We start from the raw sequence: 18,759 nt of genomic DNA, 5'->3' as shown, positions 1-18,759 counted from the left end.
AATATAATAATAAGTTAAACAAAAAAATAAATTAGACAAAAACTTAATATAATATAATAATAAGTTAAACTAAAACTAATATAACATAAAAATAATTATAGTAAAGCATGTGGATAGTTTAAATTAAATTAAATAAAATTTAAATTAAAAAATAGATGATATGAAAGATGCATAGCAGTATTATGAACAACTGGATGAAGGAAAAAGAAAACTTAGCAGAACCATCAAAATATGAATGAACGTGAAACTCACTTGCGGCTTCTCTAAGGCGTTTCTCGGTGACTTCTAACATAAGCGATTCCCATCGACGCGATTCTCATGGAATAACAACATTCACTCGGAGAAAGGTCACGCAATAACAACACTCATTACATTTATATAGAGTTCACGTAATAACTACATCAAAATCAACTCAACTCTCAATCGGTTTACGGTTCAGTGACGACATGTTTCGGTTCAGAAGTTTGTGCTTTGGATTCAAAATTTTGTTTGGTTCAGAATTTCGTACGGTTCAGGTTTGTGTGTTGTTTAGAGACGGTGGTCCGACGACGAGAGTGAGAGCAAGGTGCTTCGGTGATGGATTCGCAAAAATCGTTAAGGTTGTTTCCGGCGTCGGAAACAGAGCTTGATTGGAAGAGATTTTTGAATCGTATGAAAGAACAAAGACGGAATCCTGTGTGAAGTCGCCGGAGGTTTAATGGTACGGTTGAAATACGACAGAAGTGATTTTGGCTTTGGAGATGGTTAGTGGTAGACGTATGTGTTACAAGGTTCTAATTTGGTAGTTGTTATACTGGTGAAGATTGAAGAAAAATGAGTTGCAGGCAGGAGGTTTGATGAATAGAAGAATTTATGAGTTATGTGGTCAGAGTCTTATGCATCGCCGATGAGTTGCATCGGAGATGGAGATGGTGAGTTAGAAGGAGATGGTCGAGGACGGAGGTGGTGGATGTGTGGTTCTGTGAGAGCAGAGGGAAACTTTCTCTCTCCTTTTTCAACATTACAGTTTGTATTCTTTTAAAAAAAATCTCTTTCTTCTTTACTTTTTTTTTCCGTTTGGACCCGTGGTGTTTGTGTGTTAAAGCAGAGAGACGTTAGTGGTCTCCTGTCACCTTGGTCCTTTTTTTATTATTTTCTTTTCTCATTTTTTTTAATATTACTTTTTATTCCTATTTTATGATTGGGTGATAGAAATGGACATGGATTGCAAATGAGGTCCGTTGATTAATCTTGATCTAACAATCTAGATTAATTCAAAGAAGCACATCAAGAAGCACACATTATTAAATAAATTAAAATGCCTATAATGCCCTTTTTATATGATTTAATCATTTTAAAATAATTTAAATCAATTGAATCAAATAAAAATTCTAACTTCTAAAATGAGTATGATAAAAATAAAATAAGGACGTGGAAAATTCTATTTATTTAATCCGAATATTTTGGCGAAAGAATAAAATTAAAACGACTAAAAATGAATAAAAGTCGGGCGAAAATTTGCTCGAAAAATTAAATCGGATGCATGAAAATGATCAATGCAAAATATACTTATTGAAAAAATACAACATTTCTTCAAATTCTGAAATAAGTTTGCATCGGTTAAAAGGCTCAGGCGGGTCAAAACGCAACTGAAACAGCTGCTGAAAAATACAACGAGCACACCAGGTTAAACTACATGAACCGTAGATTAATAATACTGGCGTCTGCAATTTTAATTTTGAAACTTTTTATCCGCTGATTTTGTCCGTACTTGAGGAAATGATTCAACCGATTTGTCTGTATTTTCAATAAATTTATTCTGACTGATATTTTAGTTATTATTCATGATGGAATGCATGTCATGTTGTGCATATGATGCAAATTATAAACGAAATCGATTTTACAAAAATTTAAATATGCCTGGACAAAATTAGGGTATGACAATAAGGTATTAAATGAAGTAAACACAATGGATGCACACGATTAGATCCTGAATACAAGATCAAAAGGCCATGAAGGTGCACACGTGGTGATGGTGGTGGAAACCACCATCTTCTCCGGCGAGACAACTACTTCCGGCCACCAGTTGCAGAGAAAAAAGTTTTAATGAAAATGGAAAACAAGGACATGGAAATGAAGCTCGTGTGATGGAGATCATCACTGTACCATTGGATCTTCCTCACTCTTCCTATATTGAGAGAAATGTGAAGGAGAAGATCATGGTGTTCAAACTGTAAGCTCATGAAATGATGAATTGAAAGCACCAATGGCTTGCCTCAAGTGTGAGGACTTCAGAAAACCGCACAAACACAAGAATGCTACATTGAATTAAGAGTTCTAGATCCAAAAAGTTTGAATGTATACCTCTGAATTGAAGCACTTTTAGCCACGAATCCTCCAAGTTCCTTGTTCCTCTTTGATCTATGGATGTAGGGGAAGTGAAAGGCTAAGGAATTAGGCTTTGAAGATCAGCTAATGATGCTGAATTTCAAGCTCGAAAATAAGAACAAAATTTGAACAATTCCTTTGGTATGGCTATGGTTTCAATGCTGCAGCAATTCAGACCTCCAAAAGGTTACCAAATGAATGAGAGGGAACCTTTATTTATAGCTGAAAGTATCAGATCACACGCTTCTTTCATGTGCATGGCAATTTGAACTTTGATGTGCATGGACCTGCACAGGCGTGTGGAAGGCCCAATGATGGCTGAAAAAACCTGCTGAGTTCACATGGAAAGGATTTGGACGTGTACATGAAATGGAATCAGCTTGCATACCAAGTTATAACATGAAATATCCAAAGTGCACCTAAATGAAGATAATTTCGAAACTCACAAATGGTAGATCCAAATGAGTAATGTAAGTAATGGTTGGAAAGCCCTTGAAATAAGGAACAAAAGTCATGTTGGGAAAAATTCATTTGGCATGTGAAAATTGATGAAAACTGTCTATGAAAATCCAAGTACAAAACATATTCAAAACACTTTGAAACATTTCACCAAAAGCAAGCTTAATCAAACCCCTGTGTTTCTATGATAAAAGCTTCAAATGAAAAAACCTCCAACTAAAAAGTAAGTTGTATATCCTTTCAAGATAGTCAATATAGAATCAAATTTTGCATCATTTGGATTTTCTATGACAAAGTTATGGGCATTTTAAGTTGGGTACTTTTTCAAATTCAATGAATTAGGTCCAAGATGACCTATAATGTTTTGTATTATCACATGTATTTATTTTAGGATTATGAAATTTTGTCCAACATAACATTTGAATTACACATCTCAAGCTTTCTAATTCATTTGGTCTCACCTTAAAATCATAAATATTAAGGAAGTTATGCCCTTGGTAAGTTGACCCAAAATTAGGGTTTCAGTCAAAATGACTTATAATGTTTTGAAATGAATGATGACATTCCAAGTTTCAAATGGATTTTTGATGAACATTAAAGTTGTTCATATGGTTCTTAGGAATATTGTTTCTCTTGGGGTCATCTTCATTTGACAAACACATCAAAAGTTATATCTCAATGGTGCTCAGCTTAGTCAGATGACTTGACTGGTCAACTTTTCAAGGCCAAACTTCCAATATTGATGAATAAATGATTGAGGATCCTCAAATAGGCTCATATATGCATAAAATGATGAATGAAAGAACTTACCTTGATTAAATTTGATCATAGGTTGAGGTTGCTTCATGGGCAAGGCACAGTCAAAGCACAATGAAATTAGGGTTTCCTTGGGAAACAATCCTCAAGCCCCTTGGGTTATCTTGATCAAATTGGCAAATTGAGATACTTGGGAGACATATATGATTATTAGGAGCTTTGTGGATCATTGTCATGCTTCTTCTTTTCTTCATCTAGCCATTGCATTGAGCTTAGGAGCCTCCTAGGAGCATTGGAGCACATGATCACTTGAGCTTCAAAACAAAGAGAGTTAGTGACATATTTTTGTGCTTTTGGTTAGTAATCAAATAAGAAAAGAAATAATATACAATACAAGCATGCTTGGTGGTCTCAAAACACTCAAACAAATCCCAACCCTAGGGTTAAGGAGGCAAACATGCTATGATCCTTGAGGCAATGCACTTGTGCAATAACATGATGCCATGAGGGATCTTAGGGTCAAAATTAGGGTCTTAAAGTATTCCATTGGTTGTAATAGACCCGACATTGTATATGTCGGAGGACTATTGTGCAGGTTTACGGATAGACTGAGTAACGAGCACTGACACGCTATTAAGCGAGTCATGAGGTACCTTAAAAAGACCATGGAACTCGACCTACATTATCAGAAATATCTTGATGTATTAGAAGGGTATAATGATGCAGATTAGAACACCTTATCAGATGATTCCAAAGCTAAAATTGGTTATATATTTAGTATAGTTGGAGGAGCGGTATCTTGGAAATCAAAGAAATAGACTATCCTGGCTCAGTCCACAATGAAGTCTGAGATGATAGCAATAGGCATAGATAGTGAAGAAGCAAGTTGGTTAAGATGCTTACTAGCTGAGATCCCCTTATGGGAAAAACCTATGACAACTCTTGATCCACTGCGATAGTACCGCGGCTATTGCAAAAATTAAGAACCGTTATTATAATGGAAAAAGACGTCAAATAAGAAGAAAACACAACACTATTAGAGATTGTATCTCTAAAGGAGTTGTAAGAATGAATCATGTAGGCACTGATGAAAGTTTAGCAAATCCTTTGACGAAAGGATTATCTATAGAGAAAGTCCACAGTACATCTAAGAAGATGGGACTAATGCATATAAAAGAATGAGTTGCTCATGATGGTAACCCGATCTAGATGACTGGAGATCCCAAGAAATAGGTTCAATGGGTAATAATAGCTATGTTGATCACCGTGAGATGCGACCATTTGACGACATAGTGTTATACTCTAGATGGTTGGGTTGTGGTTCACGTCTCACATTTTCTCATCTTCCTGAGGACATCATACGACAGTTCGTCTACACTCAGACTATTTTCAGACATCTTATTGTCTCTGCTCCTCCTGCTATGACACATAGAGATATGGATGTCATGTTTTATGATTATCTTAGTCATCTGGTATCGGAGGAGGCACGAAGTACCATAGCTGAGAGTGATTGGAGCTATGTCGACGGGTTCATCAGGTGGTTCTTCAGAGTGTCACATTCGTATATGATGCAGGATGCTCCAGGAGATCCACCAAGGCTAACTCATCAGTAAATACTAGAGAAGGAGCATGTGTTGGTGTAAGCCCTAGAGGCCAATACTTTTGGTACTTGTATCGAACTATTTATTAATAATAAAAGGATTTTTCTTTATTATGTTTGTTTAATAAAGTCCCTAGAATAGCTAGTCCATTTAATGTATCAAGTGTGACTTAATCATGAGATCACATTAAACATAAGGACACTATTCTTAAAGTGTCTGTAGTCGAGCTTTATTGTGAAGTGAGATAACATTAAAGCATTAAGACTATTATGTATATAAACTGATGATCACATCTCATGGATCATGGATAAGGAGTTATCAAGTCTTAAACATAGGTATGAATATTAAGAGTAATATTTATACTGGATTGACCCGTTATGAGAATACTATATAGAATGTTATGCAAAGTGTCATAAGTTATTCTCATGGTGATAATGGTGTATACCACCCTTCGACCTGAAACCACTATGGACCCTAGATGTAGAGTCGAGTGTCTTATTGCTGATCAAACATTGTCCGTAACTGGATGACCATAAAGACAGTTGATGGATACTCCACGAAGCATGCTAAGGGACATGAGTGACCTAGATGGAATTTGCCCATCCTGCATAACAGGATAAATGTCTATGGGCCCAATATTGAACTGGACAAGGATGACACGGTATATGCCTTGTGTTCAATATAGACATAAGGGCAAAAAGGTAATTGTACACATAAGTATTATCACAAAAGGATTTGTCATATCACATGACATTTTCGTGTCTTGGGTAGCAGTGATGTGTTGCTAGATACCGCTCATTGTTTATTATGTTAAATACGTGATTTAATATAATTGCCAATGCCGCGAAAACCTACAGGATCACACACAAAAGGACGGATTGATGAGAGATAGAGTAACTAAGGAACACCGTAAGGTACGGTGCACTTAAGTGAATTGTAGAACATCGTAAGGTACGGTGTACTTAAGTAGAATACGAAATATGGTAAGGTACCACGCGCTTAAGTGATTTTGGCATATTATAAGATATGGGTCACATACACTTAAGTGGGCTTTTTAGCTTATAGCCTACACAAGTGGTTCTATAAATAAAACCCTTGTGCAGAAGCATTTGAGTAGTTGCAATTTCGTTTCTATCTCTCTCTCACTCAAAGCCTTCATTCGTAGCAGCTAGCACTGAGATTGAAGGAATCTGTTCGTGTGGACTGAGTAGAGGCGTTGTCATCGTTCAACGTTCGTGATCGCTCCGTAGATCTGCATCAAAGGTTTCAATCGTCACAAGAGGTAACGATTCTATCACTGATCATGCCCATTCGTAAGGATCACTAAAGGAGAAAATTTTAAATACCGTTGCGTTTTGGATCGCTATTCTCCTTCAGCGTGCACAGATAGATCATGCTCATGATGTCTTGCCTAAATGTCGTCGCATAGTGGAGATTGCGTAGGCAAGCATTGACAGAAGTATTTTCCCTGATGGGTCTGAGGTGAGGCAGGTCATATATGTCATTATGACTGATGCGCTAATGTGCCGGAGACAGCGTCGGAGGACGGGGGTGGAGGAGGCTGAGGAGCACGAGGAGCACGAGGAGCTGTAGTCCATCATACGCGGTAGTATATAATAGTTGTAGTTTGGATTCATTATGGATTGTATTTTATTTTCATTTCATTCTACTTTATCGTGTATTTCGAGTGACTTCGTTTTGATCATTTGGATTTATATATGTCATTTTTGGCATATCGATTGTATAGTTTAATGTTCATCACATAGAAGGTCATTAACATTTACAAATCATCATCTTCATCTGAATAACCATAAACAAAACATAACTTGCATTGTTTTAATAGGTTACGGCCGTAAATCCTAAACAAAGATACATCTCCGGAACAATAAAAATGTAAAGTGGACCTTTTAGAGTGGGATGCATGGTGTATGTTTTAAAATATTCCTCAGATGCATTTCTGGATTAGTTAACATTTTGACTTGAACAAGATGTGTCCGGAGATGTATCTCCGGAATCTGAGAAGCATTTTCGATTTTCTATTGAGTGTGGGATAAGAAATTTCCCAAATGTTTATCATGCAGCTGTTCTGGTCAAAAATATACCCTGCATTCACACCACCCACAAATATCTCTCTCCTTTTCTTTCCATATCATGCTGACTTTCATGTCATGTCATGCCATTACTAAACAATCTCAAACAATAGGACTTATAGCACACGAAACAAATTATGTCCATTTGATTTGTGGACTGTCCTATAAGTAGGATACAACCAAGTGGCTATTCTGGTATAAAAAATGTACAAACTATACAGCCGGCCATCACCCACAAATATATTCGTCCTCTTCTTCTTAATTCCTGCATATTCCAAAACATTTCGTTCTCATTCTCTACCAAGTCCAAACAAGAGGAATTTACTTACTTTTATTTTTTTTAAAGTGTGCAAATTACATTCCAAAAAAAGGATTTGAAGAGTATGTGGTGTTGGGGATGCAGCGAGGCAAAAGTATTAATTAATTAGGCCGCGCAGAGGTCACATGGCAGGTCTTGCAGTAGATTTTGTGGTATCAGTGGTTGCAAAAGTTCTAGTTGAAGAGTATGCGGTGTTGGGGGATGCAGCGAGGCACGTAGAATGGATTGAGAAAGAGCTGAGGTCAATGCGGGGATTGTTAGAACAAGTTGAACAGCGAGGGGATGGCGAACAGGCACAGGAGCTGAAAGAATGGGCAGATAATTTGAAGGAAGTTGCTCTTCATGCAAAGAATGTGATAGAACTGTTTGTGACAAAATCAGTGAAGAGGAGGAGGTGGGGAGTTCTGCACTGGTTTGACAAATACAGTATCGGGAAAGAGCTGGAAAAGATCCGCAGGAGCATGAGAGACATCTCTTATATTGGAATGAACTTAAACAAAAATGTCCTTAGTGTCTCTGTTGAAAATCCGCCACCTTCCAGTTCTAGCTCCTCCAGCATCCCCGAAGTAGTAGATATGGCTATGGAGAAGCTTGATCACATTCTGAATCAAAACTTAATAACCAGTAATAAAGTGATCGAGCTGGTGGAAGGGGTAAAAGATGGCCTCAAAGACCTAAAAAACATTGTTTCTAAGTTGAAGTCATCAAATGAAAGAGAAACTGTGTGGTTGGAAGAGGTGAATGACGTTTGTAATTACACCGGAGAAGTTGTTGAAAATTTTGTTGCAAGAAAAAAAGGGTTCAAATTGAGTAGTAGTCTCAGTCTCCCGTGGAAGTTCCTTTGTCATGATGCTTCCTTGCGGGAATTTAAGAAGCGGATGAAGTGTGTTAGTACTCAAATTGGAGATGCCCTTGCAAGATGTTTGACTTACGGAGTTGTGGACATGGATGAAACAACACAAAGATCAACAACAGTACCCGTTCAAGACTTGTCAGTGGAGATTTTGATAATATCAGACCTCATCCCTTTCTTTATTAATTTGATTCTTCAGAGTGAGGATAACTTGGTTCAGGCCTTCATAGTTGTAGTAATCATTCAAGCTTTTGCATTTGTTGCAAGACAAGGACCAATCAGAGGGAGTAAACTGATTCCAAAACAAAGCACAATATCAAGGCCGCTGATCTGGAGCATGTTCTTTTACGCTTCAATTCTTTGTGTAATTGTCATCTTGCTCTTTTTGATCCCGATCGGGTTAGCCCTCCTATTCCAGTTGATTTTTCTACTTTATCAAGTTATTTTCTGGATTGTGCAGTTGTGGAAGTCTATGGACAATAGTTTGAAGTGCGTGCAAAGAGATTTAGATCTTATGCAAGCGTTTCTTAGGGACACTGCTGATAGTGCAGAAAACATGAATGAAAGACAGAAAGTATGGTTTGGTCAACTCAAACTAATGGCTCAAAATGGCAGGTCCTTTCTTGCTGCTGCTAAGGGTGAGGGTTGTTGTTGGAGCAGTAGAATTAAGTTTGCCAAGGACATCAACTGCTTGTTGAAAGAGATTTTTAGTATCTCAGACAGGAAGACCAATTATGGCATTGCAAATATTCATATTCAACAAGAGCTTGTACGTTCCTTCCACCATGACAATTCTGGTGCTGCCTCCTCCTCTTCCTCATATCAGCCTGTGACAGGACTCAAACAAGAAGTCCAATCAATCAGAGGAGAAAAGGAATTAATGGATGCGCTGCTTCAAGATGCATGTGACATGAGAGAACTAGATGGAACCTCTAGAATCTGGGTGGACCAAATGCAAATTATTGACAATGAAATTGCAACTGTCATTTCCGACTATGATGTCAAATTAAAGCATAGGTCAGTTCTCGTTTACATATTCAAGTACTGGACCCGACATGATATTACTAACAAGATCAATGGTATCAAAATCAAAATTGAAGATGCCTCCAGAAGAAGAAGGGTATATGGTTCGGGAAAGACAATCGAGTCCTCATCGTCCACAGTTCATATACTACGTGGAACCATGCAATTGTCTCTCGTTGCTAAAGAATCCGATGTTGTTGGATTTGACGATGACGCACAAGTTATTATGGATCAGTTACTGTCGGATGAGAGACGTCACTGCATTACCTGGATTGTTGGAATCGGGGGCACGGGCAAGACAACACTCGCCAAGATGATATTTCAAGACAGAGCTGTTGTAAGCCATTTTGAGTGTCGCCTATGGGTGTCACTACCTTCGAATTCAAATCATACGACACAACTTTTTGAAGAAATTTACAAGGAGGCCACCAGACAAATAAAGGGAGACTCGTCGAGTGTTGCCTCCGTGCTAGAAACCTTGGCGCACACAAAGTTTCTTCTAGTTGTTGATGGCATAGAAGAAACTTCACAAGTGTACTTGTTGGATACTTTGAAAAAGGCCATACCCGATATGTCAACCGGCAGCAGACTTCTTCTTACTGCTCGCAATGCTAATGCAGCCCAACAAGCTGTTGGTACTAATAACTTTGTTTACCCCCTACAGTTATTAGATGATGAAAGTAGCAGGGTTTTGTTTACAAGACATTTGAAGGTGGACACTACCCCGGAACTAACCAATGTTGGAAGAGAAATTGTGATCAAGTGTGGAGGCCTGCCATCCCAAATATTAGAAATGAGTCTTTTTCTTTCAGACAAAGAACATGTCACACATGAGGAGTGGTCGACCGAGCTCAAAAATATTCAAAAACGGAGTTGGTCTGAAACGGTTAATACAATCAACAAACACTTAGCTCGGTATCTAACTGGATGCCTATTTTATTTTGGACTATTTCCTGCTGAATTTGGAATTCCTGTTAGAAGACTTGTTACTTTGTTGGTTGCAGAGGAGCGGGTGCATCTTGGGGAACACCCAGATCTCCAAGAGCAAGTAGCAGAATGGTATTTGATGAAGCTGATAGATCTCAACCTGGTTCAAATTGCCAAGAGAAAGCGCAATGGCAAGGTCAAAACATGTCGTCTCCCCTATGGATTGCGACAACTCTGGTGGACAAAAGCTAACAACTACATCTTTCTTAAAGCCCGCACTGCCGGGGATTCCGATCCAGACCCAAAAAACTCTATCATACGCTGGGTGACAGATGATCCTAAAACCCATCATATCTGGTATGATCATATTCATGGTGACACTAGAAGTACTAGAAGTGATCCAGCTTCCCTGAGAAGCTACTACAAAGATGTTATCTCCTTTTTGTCCTTCGACACACGAGAGGGAAGTAAACCCGGCCGGGAAATAGGCTACTTCATGAAGGGATCTATTTCAAGTGATTGCTTCTTACTCCTGCGGGTTCTTGATCTCGAACGGGTTTATAAGCCCAAATTGCCTAAAAGCATAGCAAGACTTTCCCAGCTGAGGTACCTTGGTTTAAGATGGACTTACTTGGAGTCACTTCCATCATTTATAAGCAAGTTGTTGAAGCTACAGATACTTGATCTCAAACATACTTACATACATACTCTACCAAACTCCATTTGGGATATGGAACTCAGACACTTGTTCTTGAGCGAGACTTTCCACAGCAGATTCCCACCACAACAAAAAGATCATTTTTCCCGCATCAGATTTCTTCTACCTCGGCTAAGAGATAACTTTCTGTCTGATCTCCAAACACTGTGGGGGCTCTTCGTAGATGAAGAAACTCCAGTGAAGGATGGCTTGGACACATTGGTCAAAATCACAAAATTGGGATTAACATGCCAACAAATGTCATCCGAGACAGACGCGATGACAAAAAAACTTGAGGCAGTGGCTGAATGGATTGTGAAACTAAAGCACCTTCAATCACTGAGATTAAAATCAAGGGATGAAGAAGGGAAACCTTGGGAATTACACTTGAAGTCCTTCGAGAACCATGCAAATGTAACTGACATGTATTTGCTTGGAATCTTGAGCAGTTCATCTATTCTGTCTCAGTTCCCTCGGAGCCTCATTGAACTTACCCTATCACATTCGAAACTAAAGGATGATCCCATGAAACTCTTGAAAGATTTTCCGAATCTTCGGATACTGAGTTTACTTGCAGACTCTTACCTGGGACAAACTATGGTCTGTGAATCTCAAAGTTTTCCTCAACTTCATGTATTAAAGTTTTGGTTGCTGGAGCCATTAGAGGAATTGAAGATAGAGCAAGGAGCACTTCCCTGTCTCAGACAACTGGAAATCAGATTGTGTCGGAACCTAAAAGTACTTCCTGGTGGACTAAAGCATGTTAGCGCCCTGCTTGAGTTGAAATTGACAAACATGCCATTAGAAATCAATGCTGAGATCAATAACATCCCATTACCACCCAACTGTAAAGTGGTCAAAACTGATTTTCAGTAGAATTCCATGGCTGCATGGAAACTCATATGGAATGGTGAGTACTGAGTTGCCTCATTTTCTGTATTTTAGTTTGCTTTCTTTCATTTTTAGCTGAAACTTAGTAGTTTTCATGCTGGGAAGGAAGTCCTACTCAATTGCTTTGCGTGTAACTTATGGTTTTTAGTTTAAGGTTATGTTTCTCTGATTGTGTTGTGGAATTCAAACCTTGTGTGTGTGAGCAATTAGTACAACTAGACGTTTAACTTTTGTGTGTGAGCAATTAGTACAACTAATATTTGGGATTTTTAAGAAAATAATTGCCGTCTAATTTTGTATTTATTGTATAATATCTACGTATATAAGAAATATTGGTTATCCAAATAAAGTAGTATTCTGGTTTTTTAAAATAGGTTTGCATCAAGGTTTAATTTTGAAGTCCCTATCATTTTACCTTAATTTTTTATGTATTTATGGAACTCATCCAAGAACTAGCACCAAGATATATGCATGTTTTTTTAGATGATATAGTCCTACTTGAAGAGTCGATGAAGGATTTAATTGAGAGGTTGAAGACTAGGAGAAGAGATTTAGAAACTCATAGTTTTCGCTTATGTAGGAGTAAGACTTAGTATATGGAATCTAAGTTTAACAAAAGAAGAATCATTTTTAACCTAGGATGAAAGTTGAAAACCATATCATCCCTCAAATCACACGGTTTAAATATTTTGGGTCTGTAATATAAAATGATGGAGAAATAGAAGGAGATATAAATCATCAAATTCAAATTGGATGGTTGAAATGGAGGAGGATTTCAGGAATTGTATGTGACGCAAAGGTACCGCTCAAGCTAAAGGAAAAATTTTATAGGATTGCGGTGTTGTACGGGATAAAATGTTAGGCAGTTAATGTTGGAATTTTCGTCTTCATTGCGGTCTGTCACTAGTTGTCTTAATTGTGACATTTAACTTGTCTTCATTGTTGTCTCCAACACCTTCATTGTGTTAGGTTTGAAGAGATGTATTTAGTCCCACGTGTTTTGAGATATGATATGTATTGTGTTTATAAGTGAAGACAATCTTTACCTTACAAACCAATTTTGTAGAAATGAGTTAGGCTCAATTCAAATTCTAAGATGGTATCAGAGTCTATCATAGATCACTTGTTGGATTAGGTATGTGTTGTGTTTATAAGTGGGGTCAATCCTCACCTTACAAACTGACTTTGTTGGGATGAGTTATGTCAACCCAAATTTTTAGAGTTAAAAATCAACAGGAGAATAAAATAAATGGAGCATAGATAAGGATGTTGCGTTGAATGTGTGGTAAGACTAAATCAGATGAATGTTGTGTATAAATAAAAACATTAGAGAGTATTGGTAACACATATAATAGAGAAGATGGTAGAAAATAGATGGTTTGGATATATATAGAGAAGATATGTAGATTATGTGGTAAGGAGAATATATTAGATAGAGAAAAATCAAACAATTAGAGAGAGGAAGATTGTAAGAGATGTTATAAGAAAGATCTTGAGGTTAACGATTTAGATAGAAGCATAATTATGGATAAAATGTTATAACGTAAGTTGATTTATGTAGCCGACTCCACTTAGTGGGATATAATTTGGTTGTTGTTTGTCTCTTAAACATAAAATAGGAAACATTATTTCAAAATATCTAAAAAAGATTATTGTGTAAGCTTCTATCATATAAGAAGAAAAAGTAAATTGAATATAAATAGATTTATAAAGTAAACCTAAAAAAACATAGAGAATGTGACTTTTGTAAAAATAAATAATAAAGTATTTTTCTGATATGAAGAAACCCATTAATATGCTTTAAAACGTGTAAACTATTAAGGTTGTAAACTTTTTATTAAATATAAATTAAAGAACTGATATTTTTACATAATAAAATGACTCTAAATTAAAGTAAGCAATAAGCATAATCAAGTCATACTCCTACAGTAATAAGAGATGAACTGGAATTTGATCCTATCATCTATTTTGGGTAAGAGATTTTAAATAGAAATGGTTTATTCATATAAAATGTGAAAATGACGAAACTAAATTTATATTGAATCATTTAGCAAATAATAACTGACAAAAAAATTACAAGATATAAAAAAACATTGCAACATGTCATTAAGGAACCAATAAAAAAACACACAATGATTGTAAATGTGGCAATCTACCAGATTAAGCTATTAAGTATTTCCAATATACAAAATTAGAGAGGGTTATTCTAGTTCTATTCCCATCTACTTATACAAGACAGGAAACAGACATGAAATTAAGCACTTAATTAGTCCTACAAATTAGGAGTCAAACATAATGTCTTCTCTTTACAATGTCCTACCTACATTCCATACCTTGCTATTCCTTGAGGATTCACTTGGGCTAAATGAATGCCTTGACTTCTCATGTTAGTTTCACTCCAGATCAAAGGCGATACCATCGAGTCCAATCCCACCATCCTCTTTGTCCCGCCAGGTGATCCTTCTAGTGTCAACCCTCTTAGACTCTCAAGGGATGTTAGGCAACTTTCAGTCGAACAGTTGGCCCCTTGAGGCTGGAGAATGTACGGTATGTCTGAAACATGCATTCCACCTAGTTCGTTACTTGGTAGTTCTTGATATTTTTGGATGTCTGTGTCTAGAGTTGACTCGCCAATAAATTGATCAGCCAACATCTTACAAGCTCTCTCGAGCATGGCCATATACCGCCGTTCTGCATCTTGGCGAATTAGCAGGTGCTTCTCTGCCTGCAATACCATATCATTTTAATAGTAAGCATTCGGGTACACTTTTATAAGACATAATAAGATAAATTCTTCGATAAAACTGTAAATCAACCATCATCTGTTATAAAAGTTGAGGACGTCTAAGCCAAAAACTACAACCATCTTATCTATTCTCCTTAATACATAACATATGTCTCCTCCACACATGTCCAAACAATCTAAGTCAATCTTTTCTACAATATGTGTTATCTCAACTATCTTTAAGACTATCATTAATAATCTTACTTCATTTAGAATTTCCGATACCAATCAAAATGGTCTAAAATTAATATAACCAAGAGAAAAATACACTGGGCACCGTGAGAAAAGGAAATTTACCTCCACTAGTAAATGTAGCTTGCTTTGCACTTCCATCTGGGCTCTTAAAGCCTCCTTGACTTCATGACCCCTATACATGACATTGCAATTCTCAATTAGGTCATCAAGTACCATTCAGGCATAGATGGAGGAATAAATTGTATCAAAAGAAACCATGAAATTCTTACTCGTTTGCATCAGAAGCTAGTAATTTAGGAGATGAGTCTTCAGTACCAGGGCTTTCTAGAAGATATGAACCTGATATTCCTTCCATAAAATTTCATGTGTTAAGTAAAAGCATAGACTTTAAACAAAAAAAAAATGTTATCCAATCTATTGAAAAGGATGCTGATAGTGATATATAACTAGAAAATTCAATATTAAGAAACTTGATGAGTGGCATATAAGTCAAAATGTAGAGAGAAAAATGTACCATCTTTGCATCCCTCATCAGAATCTTTTCCAGCTTGTTTACCAAGCCTGTACTTCTGCAATGCAGTAAAGAATAATGTAACATAAAACAAAAAATATCATAAAAGCTTCTATTACAACTATGATATAGGCAAATGAACCTGAAGATGACTCTTTAAGTGATAGAGTGTCAAACCCTTGACATTCATGGTCCTCATGATTGCTTTCGGTGTGGCTTCTGCATATGATAAATTTAATAATATAATAATTGAGAGGACCAATAGATGCTGTTAGAAGAGTTGCAGATAGAGGAATGCCCAATAATTAGAGTTAGAGAGGTGTATATTACTCACATGCCATTATAGGTAAATTTTTAAACAATTCTTAGAAAATATTCACAAATCATGGCGTAAACCCACTACAAAGTGACAAGAATAAATGCCAAGAAATTTTATTTTTGGCTTTTCTACTTATTTATGGTCCTTAACGCCTTTAAATAACTATAGCTTGAGATTGAAGTTTTAACACCTTTAGAATAAAATAAAAAACACATCAGAATCAAAAATCAATGTTACAGACAAAAAAAAAAGATCAACCAAGAAAAATATGACAATTGAATCCCTATAATAAAATCCAGTGATCCTTACATTTTTTAGGATTTGGAGGACTTGGTTTAATTTGAACTTAAGGTTGTCCTAAATTGTCGGTTGAACTATTTCATTTTGTAGCAATTTTGCTCAAATTTATTAATTGCAGCTTGAGAGAGCTTTCCGTGCAATGCAAGAAGAGCTTGCCCAAGTCAAGTCCTCCAACCAAACAAAGCTAGATGGAGCAAATGCATTGGTGGATGGAATTGAAGAGAAATCAATTCACTGAAGGTTGTATTGTAACCCTATTTCAGTCGAGAATCATTTGAAACATTATTCTACAAATAAACAGAAGATTTGAAGGAGTGGGAGAGGAAGCTACGACAAAGATACTTTCGCAAACCTCCATCTCTCGCAATTTCATATCTAGCTCTGTATTTTCTCGGTTAACCTCGGCAAGCCTAGCTTCTGCATCATAAAGTTTCTTGTTAACCATTGAAGACTTCTCTTCAAATCCATCCACCAATGCATTTGCTTCATCTAGCTTTGTTTGGTTGGAAGACTTGACTTGGGCAAACTCTTCTTGCATTGCACGCAAAGCTCTCTCAAGTTGCAATTAATAAATTTCAGCAAAATTGCTACAAAATGAAATAGTTCAACCAACAATTTAGGACAACCTTAAGTTCAAATGAAAGCAAGTCCTCCAAATTCTGAAGGCATACAAATGAAGAACCCTTCTCCCACAGGGAACTTTATAATTAATAAAGTTGAGGTACCAATTAATGAAAGCATTACCTGCACCTCAACCGTGGACGACCGTGGGATCATGCTAAGCAAATGCCAATTATTGTTTATACACCCTTGGTAAAGTCAGATTTCTTTTCAGAAGAATATTTCATTACAAAGGTTTAGTTGTATTTTTCCCAAACCAATAATGTCCCTTTACTATTAAAATTAAGCAAATCTGTTCCAGTCATCCATTAAATTTTAAGTAAACCCTGAGATTCTCTTTTTTTATTCATATATTTGGAATTTATTTGACATATGAAATCAATACAAAACACTAAATTGTACTAACAAATAAAAAAATTGGGGACCAAAATCCCTCATTAGCTACCACATAGAGTCTAGAAGTACAATTATATCTATCAAAGAAGAAAACAAAGTAGCACAAGTACAAAGAAAGTATGCATTATGCATATATTATAATGACTCAAATACAAAATTATTCATATGAACAAACTACAAGAATAATGCAAAGAAACATACAAATATGAAATTGAAGACAAGTTTAACACCTCAAACCTTCCACATTCTAATCTTATATTAACCCCTAGATGCTGTAGTGACCAGTGGTTTCTACATCATTCACAATACATGAACTAAACACCATGTTAAGATGAAAGAAAAATAATTACAAATTAATAAAAAAAATTCAAGTCCAAACTGCAATTTGCAACAAATTTCACAAGAGTTAAAAAACAACATAAAGGCCCTTCCTTTCCTAACTTCAATAATCAATGTCTGTTAAACAAAAGCTAAGCATGTGTTTGAAAACTTTAGAAATCACGGTGGCAAGGCCTCCAGGGTGACTATTCAATTCTGAGTTTAGAATACCTAACATGTCAAAATCAATTTTATACCTCCAGAATCACTTTTGGCTCTCTCAAAAGTGAAACCAAACATACACATTCTCAAAACAAAACTCATTCTTCCCTATCAATGTCAAACTAATAACAGCAAAAATAAATTAGCAAATCAACCAAATAGGGTGCATCAAAACACAATCAAGAAAACATGATTAGTCTACACAAAACAAGAGTTTAAAAACTTAGAAGAAACAAGAAAATAATGTGAGGTGAGAGAGAGAGAAATGAGTTACTGCTTGGTCCACCGAGTTGGGTAACAGCATCAACAAAGCGTTGGTGAAGGTCAGTAGTCCAACGAAGACGAGGTTTTGGATCAGAAGTGAGAACAAGACAAGGGTCTGCAAGGTGGCTGTGTTGATGATTTGTGTCTTCATGAACAACACCAACACTTCCTTCATGGTCGTGAGGACGTAACAACCTAGAAAACATCTTCCTGTCCTACGATGTAACCACAGAAATGGAAGAAGAAGAAGAAGAAGAAATGAAATTTATTAGTAGTATTATAGAAGAAAGAGAAATGGAAGGAGATAGAGATGAGACATTTGGTGAAAGTTGGTAAATGGGTGAAGTGAAAAGAACAAGACTTTGATTTTGGGAAGAGAAGCCTAGCAAAGCAAATGGAGCTGACACTGTCACGCTTTACTGTGATTTTGTCACTTTCTGCACTCTTTTTGCTTTTTTCTTATTATAAATACTATACGAAAAATCAATGCCTTTCTTTTGCCCCTTTGTGTTTTCCCTCCAATCATTTTTATGTGGGGTTTAGGTTAGGGTTCTTATGAGTGTGGAGCATTGTTCCTTTTTTTTTTTCTAAAGATTTTGTACAAATCACCTCTATCTTAGAGGTAGACATTTAAATCAAATATTTTGGATTTTTCAAAAAAAATTGTAACATTTTGTATTTGTGTGAGGTTGTCCCACATACACAAATAAGAAAGTTATTTTTTATATAAATTATATTTGATTTTATTCAAACACATCACAAATCTTATAAAAATGCATTATGCATTTATATCGGATTTATAAAATAGTCAATGTTTGTAGTTTGTACATATCGTGTTTTTGAAC

General features: G+C 36.3%; 2 protein-coding genes across 3 annotated transcripts; one reads left to right on the top strand and one right to left on the bottom strand.

Annotated features, from left to right (window-relative positions):
- Positions 1-7,401: 7,401 nt before the first annotated feature.
- On the top strand, positions 7,402-12,214 carry LOC127097078 (disease resistance protein RPP13). Its single transcript, XM_051035589.1, has 2 exons — positions 7,402-8,809; positions 8,906-12,214. Exons 1-2 carry the CDS (start codon positions 7,718-7,720, stop codon positions 11,966-11,968), a joined length of 4,155 nt encoding a protein of 1,384 aa, XP_050891546.1. The 5' UTR covers positions 7,402-7,717; the 3' UTR covers positions 11,969-12,214.
- Positions 12,215-14,066: 1,852 nt separating this feature from the next.
- LOC127092632 (protein PHR1-LIKE 2) lies at positions 14,067-18,392 on the bottom strand. Of its 2 annotated transcripts, none has more exons than XM_051031518.1 (6): positions 17,925-18,392; positions 15,617-15,693; positions 15,478-15,532; positions 15,233-15,311; positions 15,066-15,135; positions 14,067-14,708 (listed from the first exon to the last, which is right to left on the bottom strand). In XM_051031518.1, the coding sequence occupies exons 1-6, from the start codon at positions 18,118-18,120 to the stop codon at positions 14,304-14,306; spliced, it is 882 nt and encodes a 293-aa protein (XP_050887475.1). In that variant the 5' UTR covers positions 18,121-18,392; the 3' UTR covers positions 14,067-14,303. The 2 variants fall into 2 exon arrangements, with proteins under 2 accessions (XP_050887475.1, XP_050887476.1); XM_051031519.1 differs by having other exon boundaries at positions 15,233-15,302; positions 17,925-18,387.
- Between the last annotated feature and the right edge of the window lie 367 nt (positions 18,393-18,759).

Source organism: Lathyrus oleraceus, chromosome 6 (assembly GCF_024323335.1).
Source record: "Lathyrus oleraceus cultivar Zhongwan6 chromosome 6, CAAS_Psat_ZW6_1.0, whole genome shotgun sequence".
In the NCBI taxonomy this organism is placed as follows: domain Eukaryota; kingdom Viridiplantae; phylum Streptophyta; class Magnoliopsida; order Fabales; family Fabaceae; genus Lathyrus; species Lathyrus oleraceus.
The sequence above is the reverse complement of the archived record's forward strand: the minus strand, read 5'-3'. Positions and strand labels throughout refer to the sequence as shown.

Bases quoted from the DNA above. Each gene is read 5' to 3' on its own strand.
- LOC127097078 (XM_051035589.1), top strand. From the start codon at position 7,718: ATGGCAGGTCTTGCAGTAGATTTTGTGGTATCAGTGGTTGCAAAAGTT. The intron at 8,810-8,905 runs GTAATTGTCATC...TGGATTGTGCAG, and splicing joins TTTACGCTTCAATTCTTTGT to TTGTGGAAGTCTATGGACAA.
- LOC127092632 (XM_051031518.1), bottom strand. From the start codon at position 18,120: ATGTTTTCTAGGTTGTTACGTCCTCACGACCATGAAGGAAGTGTTGGT. The intron at 15,136-15,232 runs GTAAGAATTTCA...TGTCATGTATAG, and splicing joins CTAGCTTCTGATGCAAACGA to GGGTCATGAAGTCAAGGAGG. The intron at 14,709-15,065 runs GTAAATTTCCTT...ATGGTATTGCAG, and splicing joins AGCTACATTTACTAGTGGAG to GCAGAGAAGCACCTGCTAAT.